We start from the raw sequence: 19,370 nt of genomic DNA on the forward strand, positions 1-19,370 counted from the left end.
ATATGTCATCAATTCTCCAAAATTAGATTAAGTACATATCTCTGCTATCAGATCTATTTTCTTTTTTTAATTACAGAATTAGACAATTTAAAATTATAATGCAGGTCTGCATTTCAAATCCACACACATTCAAAGTCAAATGGTAAAATCATTCTTGGTTTCACAAATTGCTTAGCTAGTCTAGTAGGCTTCTACAGCTATTCAGCCAGATTGTCACTAGGTTATACAAGTTTGGTGGGGGAAACCATTGCCTCTTAAACCACAGTGATAGACAATCAGTTCTTAACAATGGAAAAATAAAGTCCATCTGCTGAGCCTTGTCCAAGAGAAAGTCCTTCCACTCCAAGTTCACCCTTCTTAAATAGCTGGCTTTTCTGATATTCTCTTTTCCTTACTGATGCAAGGGACACATTTTTCATTTTAGATGCATTCAAGAAGAACACAAAATTTCAAAACGCAGTAATTTCACATAATGGATCTGTTTACATTTCAGAATAATCCTTTTTGTCTGTCATTCAAAGAAGGTTTAGTACTTGTCCCAAAATTTAAGGATGACTAGAGAACATGTTATCTTTTGAAGATTTAAACTGTTCCTTGCATTTTGGGCAATAGGTCAATAATTATATCTAGCATGTCTAACAATTTGTCTCTTTGGGAATTTATGCCAGCCATTCTGTTATGTGTGCTTTAGGCCAAACAGCTATTCCAAACAGCTATTCCAAACGTTTCCATACTTCTATCAGCAATTGCTAAAACTTACTATTAATAGTAATTGCTCTATTCATTATTACTTCCCTGTAGTTTAGAAAGAGAATAAGAGCAATGAAACAGAACAATGTTTTGATAAATTGGTATATAGTATTATTTCTAAATATTACTAGATGTATTGTATATGTGTTTATTCGCATATTGGCCCTGATCTGCTTTTAATTTTTGTGTTTCAAAACAACACTGCACAAATAGTGTTTAGATATCTGAACTTTTTTCAAAGTACTTAAATCTAATCACGTTTTATTATAACACAGCATGGTGGATGATTCAAAAACTGCACCTTTGAAAGAGTAACATTACACTGCACCTCAATGTTAAGTTCACATCAGAATTAACCTTTTCAGCTGTTAGCTCTCTTGCATGAGGAAAACATGCATACGATGAAAGCAAGATTATTAATGCAAGATACTCAATCATTTATTTCTACATATCAGCTAAGTAATTTTGGCAAATGATCAGAACAGCTGCAAAGTGTATCAAATTGCTGCTTTCTTTTTTTGAACAAAGTTTAATTCTCTGTAGCTACCAAATCAACACACTTAAGACAGCAAAACTATATACTGTACATATAGCTTAGAGAGAAAAAAGGACCAGTTGTTACTGTTATTGTAACTATTAAATCCCACCTTTCTTCTAAAAGTGAAGGAAGGCTGTGTACATCTTACATCTTACTATTTCTTTCCAAAACAATATTGGACAGCATCAGCTAAGAAAATACAAACTTCCATGGCTAAGAGACAGATCTAGACCCTCTAGAGACTGGCTCTTCCCAGTCTTTTTCCAACATCTTAATCCCTGTACCATAATATCTCACTGTTCTATTAACAATATTGAAAACAATAGGTAACATAATATAAAATGTAATTACTGAAAAAGGACCTAACATTACTTCTAAATGGAATAAAATATAGGAAAGGAACACTGGCAATCAAAACACTGGCAAACTAAACAATAATAAAATATGTGGCAGAATAACAGAATATAAACAGAAATCTAGATCAGGGGTGTCAAACTCACATCATCATAGTATCGTCATGTGACATAGAGTATCACGACTTTTTCCCTCTTCGCTAAACTGGGCATGGGCATGGCCAATGTGTGGTGCATCTGGTCTGCGGCCCACGAATTTTACAGCCCTAGTCTAGATACATACTGGTAGCAAAGTAGCTTTTTCTGAACAATGTCACATGAGTATTATTCTAATGGGTTTTATTTAGGAGGGTGTCCAGAATTACAAAAAGGCTTGCAATGAATTAAGAGAAATTCTCCAATACAGATATTTAATCTCAAGACCAGTGTTGAATAAGCAGCCTTCCAAGTTTCAAGCTATTGTGGCACATATATACAACAACCAGCACTTTGAATCAGAAAATAAGAAGGCAGTGGAGACATAATTGAACTAGTATCACACATTACCAACTTGAAAATGTTTGGCCTCTATATTTTAAACCAATTAAAGCCTCATCTATAATGAATTGCTACATTCAAGGTTAGAAATAATTTCAACATTGATAACTGAAATCAAGTCTGAAGATAAGATTGTAGTTCACATATCAGTGGAATCTGATATAACATCATTAGCAACACCATTACTTCAACAGAGAAACAGTGGTGAACAAGTCTTTGCATTTGCTTCCTTCAAAAAAATATGATCCCATTTAGAATAGCCAGACTATCTTACCTATAACACTAGTATGCTTTGCTTCATACTTGTTTTGCTTCATGTTTTGCTTCAATTTGTTAGGCTTCATCCATTTTTAGATCTTGGTAACATACCAGCCCTATTAGAAATTCCCATCATTAAAAGAGTAAGAGTATTGTGATTTCATAAGTTCAGTTTTGTAGATATAAATAGTACGATCTATTTCTGTATCTTTACTTTGGATGAATAGCTTAAAATAAAAGCTTACACTATATAAAAGTTTTGGAATTAAATACTTCAAATCATATTTTGTGGCAGGATACCCATTTTACTGGCAGAAAGTGCCAGGTTCAATCTCTGTTATCCCTGGATAAAAGATTCTGAGATAGCAAGTTATGGGAAAGTTCCCTTGCTTCAAACACTGGGAAACGGAAGCTGATATCAAAGAGATAATATCTTCAAGCCTGAAGGAAAGTAAGGTAGAAATTATATGAAGCAGCCTTATCATTAGTCAGATTATAGTCCATCTCATCCAGTCAAGTATTGCTCAGTAGCAGTTTCTTCAAAATACCCTGCCTAGGCTTTCTAGTTGTTAAATTTTTGAAATTTGTGCCAAACCACTCAGAGGAAAAAAAAGAGACATTTAAAAGAATTGGGAAACACAGTTGTCAAAATGACAATGTTGAGTGATTTTGTGAATTCTTCGACCTACCCAATTAATAATTCAAGCTATTTTATTTAAAAAGCATGTGTCCTTCAATTGCAAATTTTACTTTTTATGACATGATTCCTGGATACCATTAAAAGGAGGGACGTACTGGGGCAACGATGATTGACAGCTCTTCAAGCTGTTCCCTTGGAACTTTCTGTTCTCTTGAAGGAAAGAACACATATCTTAAACAGGACCTAAGTCTTGTGAATTAAAGTACCTCACTGTCATCCTTCGAGGCAGACCAGACCAGAAACCAGAGTTATAAATGCTAATAGAACTTTTATTGTACAATATTATAGTAATAGAATTTTACAAGCCTGAATGCACCTCCCCCTCCCTTCATGAGAACTAGAGACAGTCATATACTAGATTCTTTCTCAAATTATAGTATATTGCTGCCTAAAGCTCAGGTTTTGTTTACCTGACTATTGCCTGAGTGGTGGTTCTTCCTCCTGTTTCTCAAGGTTTTGCCTGCTGCCTATTACTCATTTGACATAAGAAAGGTATGCTGGTTGATCAGCAAAATAAAATAAATATGTAAACAATCGAATTCCAATTGGCTTGGTCTTTGATATTGAATGAGGGAAGTGTGCGCTCTTTTTGGAAAGCATCTTGGGATAGCTGTAGTATTACATAGCTATCATACTAACTTGGTAGGATAAGTCATTGATGGTGATTTGTGAACAACAGATATAACAGGAACTCTGTATCCACCTACTTGCTCATGGACAACTCATACCCTAAGTCAATTTACCTTTGTGTAAGGCAGAAAAAATAGCATTACTTGATGTTTTTTAAAAAAGTATTTTCTACCTTGCACAGACATTCACAAAAAAAGGTTCGGCGAAACAGGACCATTTGAATTTGTGACATATATTTATTTCACAAAGATCCCATAATATAATAAAGGGAATAAAAGGAAGTCAGAAGTGGAAAGGGAGCTATATACTGGCTTTAGTCATGAAGCAAATATCATATCCTGACAAATCATGACCCATTCATTAGTCAAGCATGCTTTTATGTGTGAGCAAAATGCCTTCAGGCTTCTTTCATGTACAATTGCATGAGACCAGACTTATTTGCAGGAAATGGCTGGCAGTAGATCATCCTTCCTTAAATAGGCAGTCCAAAGATATTTTCCCTCCAATGACATTTTCAGTTATGTTTTCTGTTCTTCCTCGACATTTTTCCATGCAGCCAAATTCAAATCGGAGTGCATTTTTCAGTTGGTGTTATATTTATTTTTTCTGCATCAAAAATGAGGCGGTATAAAAAAAACAAATCTATTTGAATTATTCACAAATCAGGCAAGGATACCAAAAATTGGCTTTTTGATTACATTTTAGTTGTTTCATAACGTATTTACATATTTACATAAAAATAAAAGATGCTTTTTATCTTTAGCCTTATGAAGCAGGAATGAAAGCATGCAGAAAATTTTATAATTATAGAAATGTTGTTCAGATGGCAGTTTCTGTTCTACAATTGTGAAACTGTCATTCTCATAAAACTATTTCTTAAACTGGACATGGTTTGTATCAATCTGCTATCTAACAGTCCACTAAATAGAGGCATGCCTATACAAATATTATTTTACTTAAAGGCAACCACATTATTAGAGGGCTCCACTACCTAATATGGCCAAGGACCATAGAGAAAGCAGGCATGTTCAACAATCTGTCCTGGGTCTTTTTTTCGTCCATATTTATTACCATTCCAAAACTGCTTTAAATGCATCCTCCAGATTTTTACCTGTCTATTCACTTTGCCATATAAACAGTTTCGTAAAAAGTTCAGATTCAACCAGGGAGTGCTCATGTACCTGAATGCAATGCTTTTCAGCCAACATCTACCAGAAAAATGTAACAGTAGCTCCATGTGCCATCCCACCAACACTGTAGCAGAAAATTTGTTTCTGCTGATCAAAAATACAGGCAAAACTCCCCCCCCCCCATATTCTCAGGATTAATTTTGAGAGAACTAGTGAACTGATACATGAAAGATAAAACTATTACAATATATATATATATCATGTTATTAGTAAAAACTACTCAACCAAGTGAGCAAAATGTGCTAGATTTGGTTCACAAAGTTATTAAGTTGTTGGCTGATATCCAACTTTTGTTTCTAAAGTGAGGCTTTAATCTTAATAACTTAGAGTTAATTTAGTTCCTTAGTACCTTAGATTATTAGTACCTTAATAACCTAAGATAAAAATTCTAAAAATTAGTAAGCTATGTCACTTAGAGATTTTTGTTGATGCAGTAAAGATGAATGAAAATCAAACTTAATAATTATAAAACCTGCAAAAACATAGTAAGCGATTAATACTTTACAACCCCAAGAATCCAAATATACTATAACAGTTCAAACAGTTCAAATATGTTTAATACTAGATCCATATGACAACTCAATAAGTAGTGCCATGTGTTTTCTCCAAACAAAGCTCCATTATGAGTCAGTTTGCTAATTTCTTTAGCAATCAGACTAAAACACAATTTACTCTATGGGCAGGTTATCAGGAAACCTGCAGAGCCCCATCAGCATTATTTTACAGTTTGCATCCAACCCGTTCTCTCAACACTTAAACAGCAGAAAGAAGAGCAGAATACAGCCTACCAAACTGTCGACGCCACTTCTTGAAGCAGCCAGGGGCTCCTTGAACATCCCCCATTCACACACCTCTGTCTCACCTCTATTCTTGGCCAGCAAGCTCAGAGAAGAAGATGGAAGCAGTACCTTACAAAGCTAAACCTTCCCTCTCTCTCTTTCCCCCCCCCTCCCTTTTGCTTTCAATTTTTCTTTCAGGATTGGCTCCTTAAGTTTATTCAAACAACTTCTCTGGTTTTGAAGCCACGCCTCAAGGAACGGAAACAACAGTCAACCATTTGGAAATGTTTCTTAGAAATGAGAAACCCGCAGAGAAGTCAGCACATCTAGCAAACTGCCAATTAACCAAGAAAGCTGCATTGCACAGAGAAATAAACTGGACGATCAGAGATAGCCGCTCCCAAAAGCAAGACGGTAATCTGAATCCACATTTGCTTCCAAGAATGTTCTATTTTTCTAGCCTGATGATTATAGCTGGTAAAACACACAACTAAAACACACCATTATAGAGCATCTACAAATATACAGAGAATAAGGATACAAAAATGCTTAAAGGAGGACGCAAATCTTATTTTAAAAAATAGTTTTATGTTATGCAAATCTCTTTTCAAACAGCTAAAAATTCTGATCCTGAGTTGATTGTCCATATATGCAGCACTGGTAATATGATTCTCTCTTTGGAAATGTTTTCATGTGACTACAACTACATTCACTTATTTTCATAATTCTACTACAGATTCATGGTTTTACCTTTTCAGATATTTATTGTCTTTTTAACACTATCTTACATGAACTGAAAGTAGCTAGATCTTGGATATAGTAATAGTGATTAATCCTACCCTTGTATTTATCCATCCATCTCTGCAACATCCATCAGTATTATCAAAGCTCACTTTCATCAGCCTGACATCCTTTCAGATGCCTTGAAACTGGAGAAATCAGTTCTACCAGAGAAGAGGCAGAAGCTTCCAGGCAGAAGCAGCTGCCAGGAGGGTGAAACTCAGAAAAAAGGGCTCCAAACATTTGGAGGACAAATCACAAGAAAGCAATGGAAAGGGGGAGGGCTCATATGTTATACCAGTTACAATATTGAAATGAGTTGAGATTAAACTTCTGAATTTCTCTGTGTTATGGATTTGCTGCTTGGAAATTCTGGGGATAGATAAGGAATGTACCTCTGAACATGGCAAACTTTAATACAGGTATAGCTATCACTTCAAATGTTTTTTTCTCATATGTTAAGCAAAACGAGATTAGATGCTGCTGCACTTTTGGTTCACTTTTATCAGAATGTCTATGTATTTAGTAACATTCATACAACCTCTGTTTAAATACTTGAGTTTTTCTTTCATCTCTGACCTCTCTCAGCTCAGGTAAAAAATAATGCAGAATTCTGTGACTCGAATCTGTTACTGTCAATGTGACAAATTAATGTAAAGAGGCATAAAAATGCAGGGACACTATTTTTCAAAGAAAATCAGAGACAAGATAAGTAAAGCTCTATGGCAATATAATTATTTTAGTTAGAAAATAAATCAGTTGCGCAAGAAGAGTTGAAGTTATATATTTGATCATAATTATAAACTGCAATGAAAATGCAAGAGCACACTCTGTTGAATGTCTCTTACAGATAATCATTCGTTTAGACATTTTAAAAAGTCTTAATAAATTGTTTCATGTTTTAAGCATACACCAGCCTATCCATTAGAGCATCACTCACAACTATGTTTGTAGTTTTACCATGTTAAATATGCAAGTTTTGATAAATTTACACAATTATGGCAATTTTTCCAGCAGTTTTAATCTACTCTGTTAGCCGTGATACTGGAAGGCCAGCATGATGACATTTTCACAGCCAAGAGCTTTTCATAAGCATTTTAATGATGGTTGTAGTTTCAAAATTCTATGTGGGGGAGAATGAGGGACTAATCATTGACCATAACTCAGAGGCTGGGAATTGTGTAATGTAAACATGCTACCTATGTATGCAGTGAAATCAAATTTAGCAGATGTTTATTCAACTGATTTGATGAGTTGAATAGTTAATTAACACTGTTTATTCAAGGAAAATCAAGCCTTTTAAACAGGGATTGTGCAATTAATTAGAAAGACTGGACTAGACTAGAACTTTATTGTCACTTTAAATGTACACTAATGCATACATTAAAATGAATTTTCATTGCATTCAACTCTCAAAAGATAACCATTATGCATATACTCACATACACATACACGACACAGAGAAACATTGCAATCTTGTTTGAATGTATACATATATATGGAGAGAGAAAAAATAATCCTGCAAATTTAGAACACGGAAAGCATAAGGAACAAAGGTGTTAGATTTAAATTAGATTTTTAAGCCTCCATTTTGCAGCCTTCAGAACTCCACTGTCGTATCATGGCTGAAACTATGCCACAGTTTACAGTAAGGAATGAATATGTGCTCAAAGAAGTAAAAATAGCTATGTACATTTATTATCATGCTGATACAACAAGGAGTGATACATTAAAGAATGAATAGCAGATAAATGAATGTAGATGAACAGAGATGTAAATGACACTATGTAAGAAATATGGACATGCAGAAAAAATGAGTTAGGATTGAGTCACAAAGCAAATAAATGAAGAATGACTGAACTTGTTGAGAAGAAGGGAAACATGCAGAAAGTTGGTGTTGGGTAGAACTGTTGAGAACCCCAGAAAGACAAAGGTGAGATATATATAAAAAGGCATACAGTTGTGGTGGCAGCAAGCATTGTTTGCAAAGGATTGAATGTATGTAATGTATTGTGAATGGTGTTCAATTTAAATTAGATATAGTTTAATTTAGCTGTACTTTGTATCCTGTCATTTTATCTCTCTAATGTATTTTGCTTATGAGTGTTTATTGTTTTCTATACTTTGGATAAAGTTGTTTACTCCTAAAAAGAATAATAAGATGGATGCATCTGTGGTTCAGTTCCATATGTTCGGGACTTTAAAATGGATCCAGAAAAAAAGAAAAAAGTTTTGATACAATTTGTTTAAATCTGACTTAGGGGCACATAGTGCCTATGTGGCAATTCATAGTGAATAGAAAATAAGTGATCTTATGGTTCTCCAGAACATTCAAAACACAAGACAAGATAATTGTTGGTCTATGGTCTGAATTATGGAAGAATCAACAATGGGGTATTTGATCCAATTTTAATTTTTGGTTCTTGCTGCCAGACTTGCTTGCATTTTCTCCTCAAGTACACCTCTGTCTGCCAGTGCTTATTTGTTCCCCAACTCAGCTTTCAAATATTCTGAGACCAAGCCAATAAAGTGTAATTGTTTTTGCAGATTATGTGTTTTGAAGTTAACTCTGCAGATGCTGAAAAGAAATGTGGAAAGGGGCTCTTTTTCCTGGGGAAGATAAAGCTGGTAGCTGTAAAATACGATTAAACATTTTAACGTCAATCTTAAAGGATGAATTAATACAATCAGCTGGTAAATTGGTTGTCAGCCCAAAAGACAAATGAATGCAGGATGGACAAGAAGTCCTTTTCCCAACTATAAGCAGAAATAACCCTCTTTTCAAACTTTCAGATGAGTTTTTTTTAAAAAAAGAACTAGTTTCATGCGGATCATATTTATGTTTGAGGTCATCTCATTTTCTTCAACAAGGTCATTATACTGAAATTTGATTTGTGAAAAATAATCCCATGCAAAATCTCTAGCATCCATCTTTATATATGTACCTTTATCCCACATATGCAAAATTAATAACATTTATCAGTTATTTCCCAATTGCTTAATTAACAAACTTAATTAGCTACTGTAATATGACCCTGCTCTCAAAAGCAACTCCTCCCAAAACTGGATGACAAAACAGGGGTAGGGTATGAATCTGAATCATAGTGAATCGTCTGGTTACCAACTAAACAGCAAACTATTTAAACATTGACAAATTAATATTATAGTTTTAAGCTATGTTTCTTTCTGATATTTTTTCTGCTAGGCTTTTAAAAAGCCTCTTTCTTCTATCTTCAGGATGCAGGTTCTATAGACCTGGATCTTTGTATGTTCCGTCAGCTTCTTATTAAGGTCATACTCCCTTTGTAAATCTGGAAAATGTGGTGGCTTCTTTACCAAAATGTTTATTCAGCTCAGTTTCTAAAGAGAGAGTGTCAGAGATAGTTGAGCCGAGGTACACAAAGTCATGGACGACCTCCAGTTCTTGTTCAGAGATTGAAATACAGGAAGGTGAATCCACGTCCTGACACATGACTTGTATTTTTTTCAGGCTGATTGTTAGTCCAAAGTTTTGGCAGGCCTTGTTAAAACTGTCCATAAGTTGTTGAAGGTCTTCAGTAGAGTGAGCAGTGACGGCAGCATCATCAGTGAAGAGGAAATCCCATAAGCATTTCAGCTGGACTTTAGACTTTGCTCTCAATCTAGAGAGATTAAAGAGTTTTCCATCTGATCTGGTCCGGAGGTAAGTCTTGGACCCTTTATGCACGGCAGGAGAGAAAGTTGAACACCTTTCATATGTGCTGTCTCCAACAAATTCTTGGCATCACCTGCAGGACAAAGTTCCAAATAACGCAGTCTTGGAACGTGCTGGAATTTCTAGCATGTATACACTATTGAAACAGTGACGTCTACACTGGCTGGGGCATGTTGTGAGAATGGCTGATGGTCGGATTCTGAAAGATCTCCTGTATGGAGAATTAGTGCAGGGAAAGCGCCTCAGAGGGAGACCACAGCTGCGATATAAGGATATCTGCAAGAGGGACCTAAAGGCCCTAGGAATGGACATTAACAACTGGGAAACCTTGACCTCCGATCGTTCAGCTTGAAGGCTAAAGATGCAGCAAGGCCTTCTCCAATTCAAAGAGACACTTGTTCGGCAGGCTGAGGCAAAGAGGCAGTCCCAGAACCAGTGAAATCTGAGGGCTAGGCAGGGGACAGAATGTATCTGCCCTCAGTGTGGAAGGGATTGCCACTTGGCCTTTTTAGTCACACTAGATGCTGTTTTAGGACCTCTTTCCAGAGCACGATACCATAGTCTTTTGAGTCTGAAGGATGCCAATGTGTCTTCTATCTTCAATATTATTGTGCCCTGATCCTGACTGCTCTGTGTTATAGGTCCTTCCATTAAAGATCTTTCCATTATATTAAAATCATCAAGATAATAAAAAATGAAGTGTGTAAAGGCTGAAGAAAAACAAATTAAATGAACCAAAAGCCATTAAAGTGATGCTTGCACAGAAAACTAAGAACATTCAGCTCTTTGTACAAGATTTTGAAATTAGCAAAAGGAAAATAATTAAAGTTACAAGCTCACATATCAAAAATTCAAAATGCAGAGAGAGAGAGATTTGAAGTCACCTCTATTCTCTTTTGCATGGAAGAGTATCCAAAAAAATAAAATAAGAAGTTCTTCCAGTTTATGCTCATTCCATATACAGTAGAAGAACATACGTTTCTACTGTATAGACTTATAGCAAATGTACACAATCTCTGACCCATAATATGTCAGATGCCATAAATCATTCACAGCTCAATTTGGAAGAAAATATGTCTAGAAGAAATGGTTTATGAAAGAATACCCATCTACCACAGAGTACCAGAAGGTATAATGAATCACTCTTTAGAAATTTAATTACAGAACTCACCAGTCTGTAATAGTGACCCTTTGAAACACAGACAAAAAGAATTGATGTTACAGCTTGAACTATTGTGCTGGGCTCTGATTTAGTCTGCCATGAAGATTCATTCTGGTCATAAAAGCAGGCTGAGAGCCCCACAGCTAATGTGAAGAAGATGCTTAATACTGCATTTTTTAAACTGAACAAAAGAGACAAAATGTGCTATAATTTTAAGGAAAAATGAAATCAGCTGGGCTTCTTTTTTAATCTTGGATGTCTTTCCCTTTAGTATTATTTTGTCACAATGGTTTCCTGCTGCCAAGACACACTCTAGTTTTAAGCAGGAGTAACTCTATCCAAACCAAAACAAATGCAGAGCTCAGATGATACTTATTCCAAAAGATTAAAAATACATGTAAATGCTCTTGGGGAAACATTCTTTTCCTCTCTGTTTATTAATATTTGCTGGTCATCTATCTACCCAAACTATCTCCTAAATCAGGGAGTATTTCATTTTACTTAGGAGATTTATTTATTAAATATATATATGTTAACCACTTCCACAATAGGGTGACTCTGGGAGATGAGTCATAATGAACCAAATACTGGGCAAGAATGCAGAGAAGATAAGAAGCTGGCAGAAAGAAAGGAAAGTTACTCAGGCTTTGCTGTCTACACTCCAGGGGTGAAATGCTCCCGGTTCGGATCGGATCGCCCGATCCGGTAGCGATGGAGGCGGGTGGTTCAGAAAACCGGTAGCAAAAATCCCTCCCCCCCATTGCCCAGCTGAGCCACGCAATCATCAGAGACTTTTTTTTTATTTTTAAAAGCATTTTTTCTACAACCTCTTTGTAAAAAATGCTTTTAAAAGTAAAAAAAAAAAAGCCTCTGATAATCGCACGGCTCAGCTGGGATGATCGCACGGCTCAGCTGGGATCATCAGAGGCTTTTAAAAACATGTTTTTCCACAATCTCTTCAGCTGAAGAGGTTGTAGAAAAAATGGTTTTCAAAGTAAAAAAAAAAGAGGAAAAAAAGCCTCTGCCGATCAGGCAAGTCAGCTTGGATCATCAGAGGCTTTAAAAGCATTTTTTGGTTGTGGAAAAAATGGTTTTAAAAGTAAAAAAAAAAAAGTTGGCCACGTCCACTCAGTCATATTAACCCCCCCCAAGTCACGCCCACAGAACCAGTAGTAACAAATTTTACATTTCATCACTGCTACACTCCAAAAAGATACACGCATTCAAGAGGAAGGAATGCTTGAACCACTTAATTATAGAACTATTAAAAACATGCTAAGTGAATCGGTATCTCCCTGATGGTGGTGATTTTTAATATGTGAGAGAAATAGCTATCTCCTTTCCCTGTTAAATGTAGAGAAGAAAAAAAAAAAGCCCAAGGAAAATGAAACATGTTTTTGGTATCTGACCTGTACTATCAAGTCACGTTTTTTCCCCATTCTGCAGTTCATTCCAATACACATGTATTCCAAGATCTTTTGATGAGAAAGCAGCATAGAGCTCGTTTTGAGTGAACTTATTGCCATTATTTGTATATTCATTTGCACTTATTGGCTGGATTCCCAGACTGAATTAAAACATGGTTACAAACTACAATGAATTGGCTTTACATAGAACATTACGTAAAAACTAGAACTAAATGAAAATTTATGACTTAGTCTGATATGTCTAACAGGTTACTTACTGCCTGAGGTAACCTGAAATCTTATCAAGTCTATTCTTTGCCAAAAATATTCTACCTTTTTGATAATGTTTTCTTTAAAGCTAACAAATATATCAGCTAAGAGAACCATCCCTTTTAAAATAGCTTTGCAAAAGTGCAACTGCCAGCTATCTCTTTTATGGCTTTCCCAAATAGTTGTAGCTAAAAAATTGATTATTTTGTAGCAATTTACCTATTTGCATTTAAGGTGCTGTAAATTTCTCAGATGCTTAAGCACTCTTTTCATCCATTAAAAGGCCCGAACCTCCTTTCCAAAGTTTTTGGAATATGTCATTCACAATACCACCCAAAGTCTGATTGGTTTATTACTGATGGAATGTTAAGCCACTGCAATTAGCCATTCTAGGATATGACAGTATTCATATTTTGTCAGTCCATTAGATTAATATTTTTGCTCCAGCATTGCTCACTATATGCAGTCCTATAAGTGAAAAGATAAAGGATTCCTCAGCAAACATATCCTGCTGGATGTACTGAGTGAATTCAGAATTCTACTTAGGATTTTAGTTTTCTAGCTCCATTTTCTTTTCTCGGGTAACAGTTAGTTCCTGTAACCAATATGAAAGAGAAAGCCTAAAACTAAAGCCTCAAACTAAAGGATTTAATTTCTTTTAAGGTTTTACAAGTCATCCATCATTATGATTTTTTTTCCTCCTCCATGACTCTCAGGCTTATAGGAAGACTGGATATTGCTCAGTCTTGAAATACAGGAAAGCGGAAGGAGGGAAGGGAGGAATTTGGTGGTAGCATTAACATGTACAATACTATCCTAATCCTCACAATGCTAGGCTATTCTTGAAAATTAGCAGATGTTCCCTAAAAATAAAGATATTGGAAAATATATGGAACCTTTTCAATTTTTTACAGAACTCCCAGCTTGGCATATCAATGTATTCAGAATGAGGTACATGAAAGAAACAGACTTCTGCTCAATAAGATAGACAATGCTGGTTGCACAAGGGTTCACCAGTTTGAGAAAGCAAGCTAAAATGAATAACAACAATAATATCAGTTCAGTGATAATATGTGCAACTATCTTTACAGAAGAGGTAGAAGTCTTTCCAAACTGTAAAAACCACTTGGGAGGAGAGAGAAAGTCAGACCACACAAAAGAATGAGAAATCCCCTTTCCAGAAGTCTTTGTCCTCTTTCTAGGAGCCTTTCTCATGAAGCAATTCTGTTTTCTAGAACTCCTTAATCTCCTCCTATTGTGAGACCACATTCCTTCCATAGGCTAAGGACTGCAACATCGAAAAGGCAGCTTAGCAGCCCATGAAAATCAAAGCTATACAGCTAAATGTGTAAGGATTTCCAGTTTCCCCATTTTCTAATTTAGGTCTCACAGCAAAAAAATCCATCAGAAATATAAGAAAATGCCCCCTAGTGGAAGTATTTTAGAAATATAACCTCCTAAGTAGATAACATCTCCTGTCTTTTTAAAAGAAGGAATTCTGCAGGGGAAAAGATTATTATAGTATTTTATTTTATTTATTTATTTTGTCAAGCATGTATTAGATAACAGATATAAGTATAAACATAATTATGAATACATGAAATGGATACGAATAAAAGGAAACATTAGGACAGGGAGGGTAAGCACATTGGTGCGCTAATACACGCCCCTTACAGACCTCTTAGGAATGGGGTGGGGTCAACAGTAGATAGTCTAAGGTTAAAGTTTTGGGGGTTTGGGGAAGAAACCACAGAATCAGGTAGTGTATTCCAGGCATTGACCACTCTGTTGCTGAAATCATATTTTCTGCAATTGAGTTTGGAGCATAAATGGTTACCATAACAATTTATTACCTAATAACTAAGGTAGGAAGAGACATAAAAATGTTTCTAGCCTTTGCAATGTTTGCATGTGCTTATTAATCAGCCAGTTCCATGATGTATTTGTATTTTTTAATCCATTAAGCATTCCAACCAAGGATTGTCCATAAATACTTCTAGCCGTACTTTTATTTCAAACATGCATTTCAAAATGTAGGCTCAAAGTTAGGTGCATCTTGGTTAAATTTCTTGAAATAAGAATTATATTGCAAAATTCAGAGAAATGCAAAAGGTAACAGGATGCATATTCATGCCACACATTGGCAAATGACATTAATTTGCTTTAAAATGAAAAATGGAGAAATTCTTGAACACAATTACCTATAGCACAGCTTTTATCTGTGGATGATTTCAGAAAACCTTATTATATTAAAATAATTGAATGGATTAATTTAAAAGGATTAAAAGCCTTTTGAAATCTGTTAGTTGGTGTACATCTTTAAACCACAACTATGGTCAACAATTTAAATTCAACCAGTAGTTCTCTCAGATACCGTATTTTTCAGAGTATAAGACGCACCGAAGTATAAAACACACCTTAGTTTTTTGGGAGGAAAATAAGAAAAAAGCTGATTGGCAGGTGGATCGGCCTCCCGGAATACCCCCAATCAGCTGTTCCCAGAAGTGAATTTTAGCAACAGGTTCCTTGGTTGTGAGCTCTGTGCCTTGCTTTTTTTTTTTTTTTGCTTTTTTTTCTGCCTCTGAAATTTCGGAAACTCCATTTCAGAAAAAACTTTTTTTCCTGCCTCTGAAAGCCTCCGAAACAGCTTCAGAAAAAAAGCCTATGAAGCTCTGTTTGGGGTTTTTTTTTTTTTGAAGCTCTGTTTGGGGGCTTCTTTTCTGAAGCTTCGTTTCTGACGCCTTTTTCAGCTTCTAAAACCTCCGTTTGAAAAGCTGGGCGGGGCTACATTCGGAGTATAAAATGCACCCAGATTTTCACCCTCTTTTTGGGGGGAGAAAGGTGCATCTTATACTCCGAAAAATATGGTACATGGCATTTGGAAAGCCTTAGTAATATTAAAAGTATCCATACCTTTTTATTTCTGAGTCAGTGCAAGATAATGCTTCTAATGCTTCATTCATGAACAAAGTTTTGCCACCAATAATTTCCAGTTAATTTCAGAGGAATTGCTCTGAATATGGAAATGACGAATTTAAGTTTCATGGCAAGTTCTCCCAGCATATGTAGGTTGCAAATTACATAGACTGTTATCATGTCAAATTTAATTCTCCTGCTATGGCTTCCCTGCAATTGCTTTTCAATTTTTAAAAAAGATTAGATTTGTTAATTGGAATAGAATATGTGGTATGAGAAAGACAGTATTTTTTCTGCTGGCGCAGTGCCAATCCAAAACTATGAAAAGATGCTCTAATGCGCATGATTCTAGCTAAGCTTGATTAAAAATAGTTGTGGAAAACTTACTGAATGATCTTCTATGAGTTTGAATGACCAGATCGATTACATCTTACGGCATTAAATAAATTTTGCTGATATTCTAGCAGAATTTATATCCATTATCTCCTAGAAAGTAGGTAAAGGAAGAGATGAAAGAGAAAAAAAGATAAAATTGCTAATTACACCCAACCAGCAGCAAAAAAATGAATATGTTTTGTCAATTATCCACAGGCTTCTTGGGCATTGAAAAATGGTTAAGTACTGGATGATCAGAGGAAGTGAATATTGTGCCCTGATTCAAATTGGGAAAGAGGAACCAGGAAACTAAAGACAAGTCAGTCTGACATTGCCCCTGGAAAAACACTCAAGCAACTTCTACAATGACATGTAAGCACCTTGAAAACAATAATTCCTAGAAGTCACAATAGATTTCTCAGGTGCAACTCTTCTCAATCTATTTTTTTCTTTTTTCTTTTTGGACAGGTAATACTTCATTAGAATGTGAGAAAAATATAGACATAATATATACACTTTCAGCAAAGAATCACCATGAGACAGGACATTTTGACAGCAAGCTAGTTAAGTATGACATATTTATCAGGTGGCTGTGCAGCTGCTTGAAAACTACTCCAAAGTATAATTCTCAGCAACTGGAGTGAGATAAGACATAAGAACTAAGATTTGATTATAGGCCTGGTTATGGTCAATATTTTTATTAAATAAGATAAAGAAGTCGAAAGAAGACTTATCACAGCTAAAGACACACAACTGAGTGTGATAAATATACTTTAGAACAGGGTCCCTAAACTCTTTAGTTCAGTGACCTCTTCATGAAGTTTCAAATTATTCATCAACCCACAAGACGTTTATAATATAAATATTATTTAATAAATACTAATTTAACTAATAATACTATAATGTACAATGAATTGTCCCATTGACCCTTGAAGTCGACACTGACCACTTTGGAGAAGCTTACTTTAGAAGATAGAAACAACATTCAGAATCACCACAATGGATTACAGAAAGTAATACAATAATATAAATTATACATAAATTAAAAGTTATTCAAAAGAAATGAAATACATAATATAGTATAGAATATTTGGTTTAATAATATGAACTTGGAATTGTAATTGAATACAACCTGAATACAAATCAACAATGTTCTACAGGTGCTAAAAAACAAATGTACATTTTTGGATGAATCAATATAATTTCCAAATTATATACAGGTAGATTTCCACTACATATTGCGCTGGTCAAACCCACTATAGTTTTGGACGCCATATTCTAAAAGAAATTCTAAAAAATTGAAGCCAGCTGGGTGACCTTAGGCCAGTTACTCTCCCTCAGCTGTAGGAAAAAGGCAATGGCAAACCACTTCTGAAACCTTGCCAAGAAAACTGCAGGGATTAGGTCAGGGAGTTCCTAGGAGTCAACAATGACTAGAAACCATAGGCACACACACATAGACACACAAAGTTATATAGGAAGACAGATTACAGCTGAAAAGATAGATAGATAGATAGATAGATAGATAGATAGATAGATAGATAGATAAATTGATAGATAGATAGATAAGAGATATAGATATAGATATAGATATAGATATAAAGTCTTTAGGTCAGGGGTGTCGAACTCGCAGTCCGCGGGTGGGATGCATCACGTGCTGGCCATACCCATCCCGGTCACAAAGCAACAATGAAACCTATTACCAAGATGGAAATGAACTCCCATTCACTGGAGGTATCAAAGCAGGGGTGGATTCTACTTACCTTTACTACCAGTTTGCATCACGTTCGCACGCTCTTCTGTGCATATCACCTATGATGACATCCGGATCAGTGGGCGGAGCCTCTCGCCGGTTTTACTACCGGTTCTGGAGAACCAGTCTGAACTGGGGGCAACCCACAACTGTATCAAAGCTATAGGAGCAATAATTTCTGAACTGACTTAAAACCTAATCATTTTAGTTCCTGTTCTGGTACTGCCTCAACCAATGTTTTGAATCATATGGTAAAAATAAAAACAAATAAACCAACTTCTAAAAAGGTTCTTCTCTGTTTGGATTCACTCCTATGAGTAGGTTAAAAACAGGCATTTTAGTATTGTTTGGATTAAAAGCTGAACACCACTCTACTTCCCTTATGTACACTCTACTTCCGTTAATGTAAATTCATACAACCCTACTTGTCTATTAATTCACTTGAAGAGTTCACCTTTTTGAAAAACTATCATTGCTCAGTTTATCTATCTTGTACAGTGTGAAAGATACTTCAGTGAAGAAATTAACACAGTTGCTAAATTTAGATGACAACTAATAAACACTGTACCACTTTCCCAATCCTTGTTATTAGTATGTAACATGCAACAGCATTGTAGTATTCAGTCAATTACACATGCTGGCTCGTTTCACTGCTAAAAGATGGGCAAGGAAGATGATCATGAAATGGAACAGTTCTAATTCTGAAGGCACAATGAATTTCCTAGATTGGTTCTGTGGATATCTTAGCCCATCCTTGATACAATAGACCCTTCTGATCTTAGAGTGTGACTTTTTTAAGAGAGAGGAGGGGTTGTTATTGAAAGACTATTTACTCCATTTCCCTATTTTAAAGGGAAAGGCTTTTTGTAGCATGAAAACAATTAGGACTATGCCACTATTTGAAAGAGCATATGGAGACAACCAGAAAAGCTTTTGAAGTGTTGCCATGAGGCTTAGCAAATGACATGATTGGATCTAACAGTTCAAAAAGAGGTGCATTGCATGGGTTTCTCTTTGTTGTCAAGCACTTCTTCAAAACACTCTACAAATGGCCAATTTATATGTATGTATGTGTGTGTGTGTATAACTCATATATATATGTGTGTGTGTGTGTGTGTGTGTATATATGTATGTATGTATATATATATATATATGTATATATATATATATGTATATATATATATGTATATATATATATGTATATATACAATATATAACTCATATTATTATATATACATGTTATATATATAATACATGTATATACAGTATAAGAAATATA

The 19,370-nt window shown here is 35.2% G+C and overlaps 1 protein-coding gene and 1 long non-coding RNA gene across 6 annotated transcripts in view; one reads left to right on the forward strand and one right to left on the reverse strand.

The window, feature by feature from the left end:
* Positions 1 to 19,370, reverse strand: part of SH3PXD2A (SH3 and PX domains 2A) — a 108,452-nt gene that overhangs the window by 43,050 nt on the left and 46,032 nt on the right. The window contains exon 1 of one of the 5 annotated variants that reach the window (XM_087872851.1): positions 5,745 to 5,982. The exons of the other annotated variants lie outside the window; for them this stretch is intronic. Coding sequence (XP_087728977.1) covers positions 5,745 to 5,799 — 55 coding nt within the window. The 5' untranslated portion in view covers positions 5,800 to 5,982. Of the gene's footprint in view, positions 1 to 5,744; positions 5,983 to 19,370 lie in introns of those variants that run through there. 5 annotated transcript variants of the gene reach the window in all.
* On the forward strand, positions 14,578 to 18,660 carry LOC148113108 (uncharacterized). Its single transcript, XR_015728643.1, has 2 exons — positions 14,578 to 16,710; positions 16,807 to 18,660. It is a non-coding gene; the product is annotated as an uncharacterized LOC148113108 (long non-coding RNA).

The sequence above is a fragment of the Pantherophis guttatus genome, chromosome 6, assembly GCF_059756535.1.
Source record: "Pantherophis guttatus breed Tessera chromosome 6, ASM5975653v1, whole genome shotgun sequence".
Lineage (NCBI taxonomy): Eukaryota > Metazoa > Chordata > Lepidosauria > Squamata > Colubridae > Pantherophis > Pantherophis guttatus.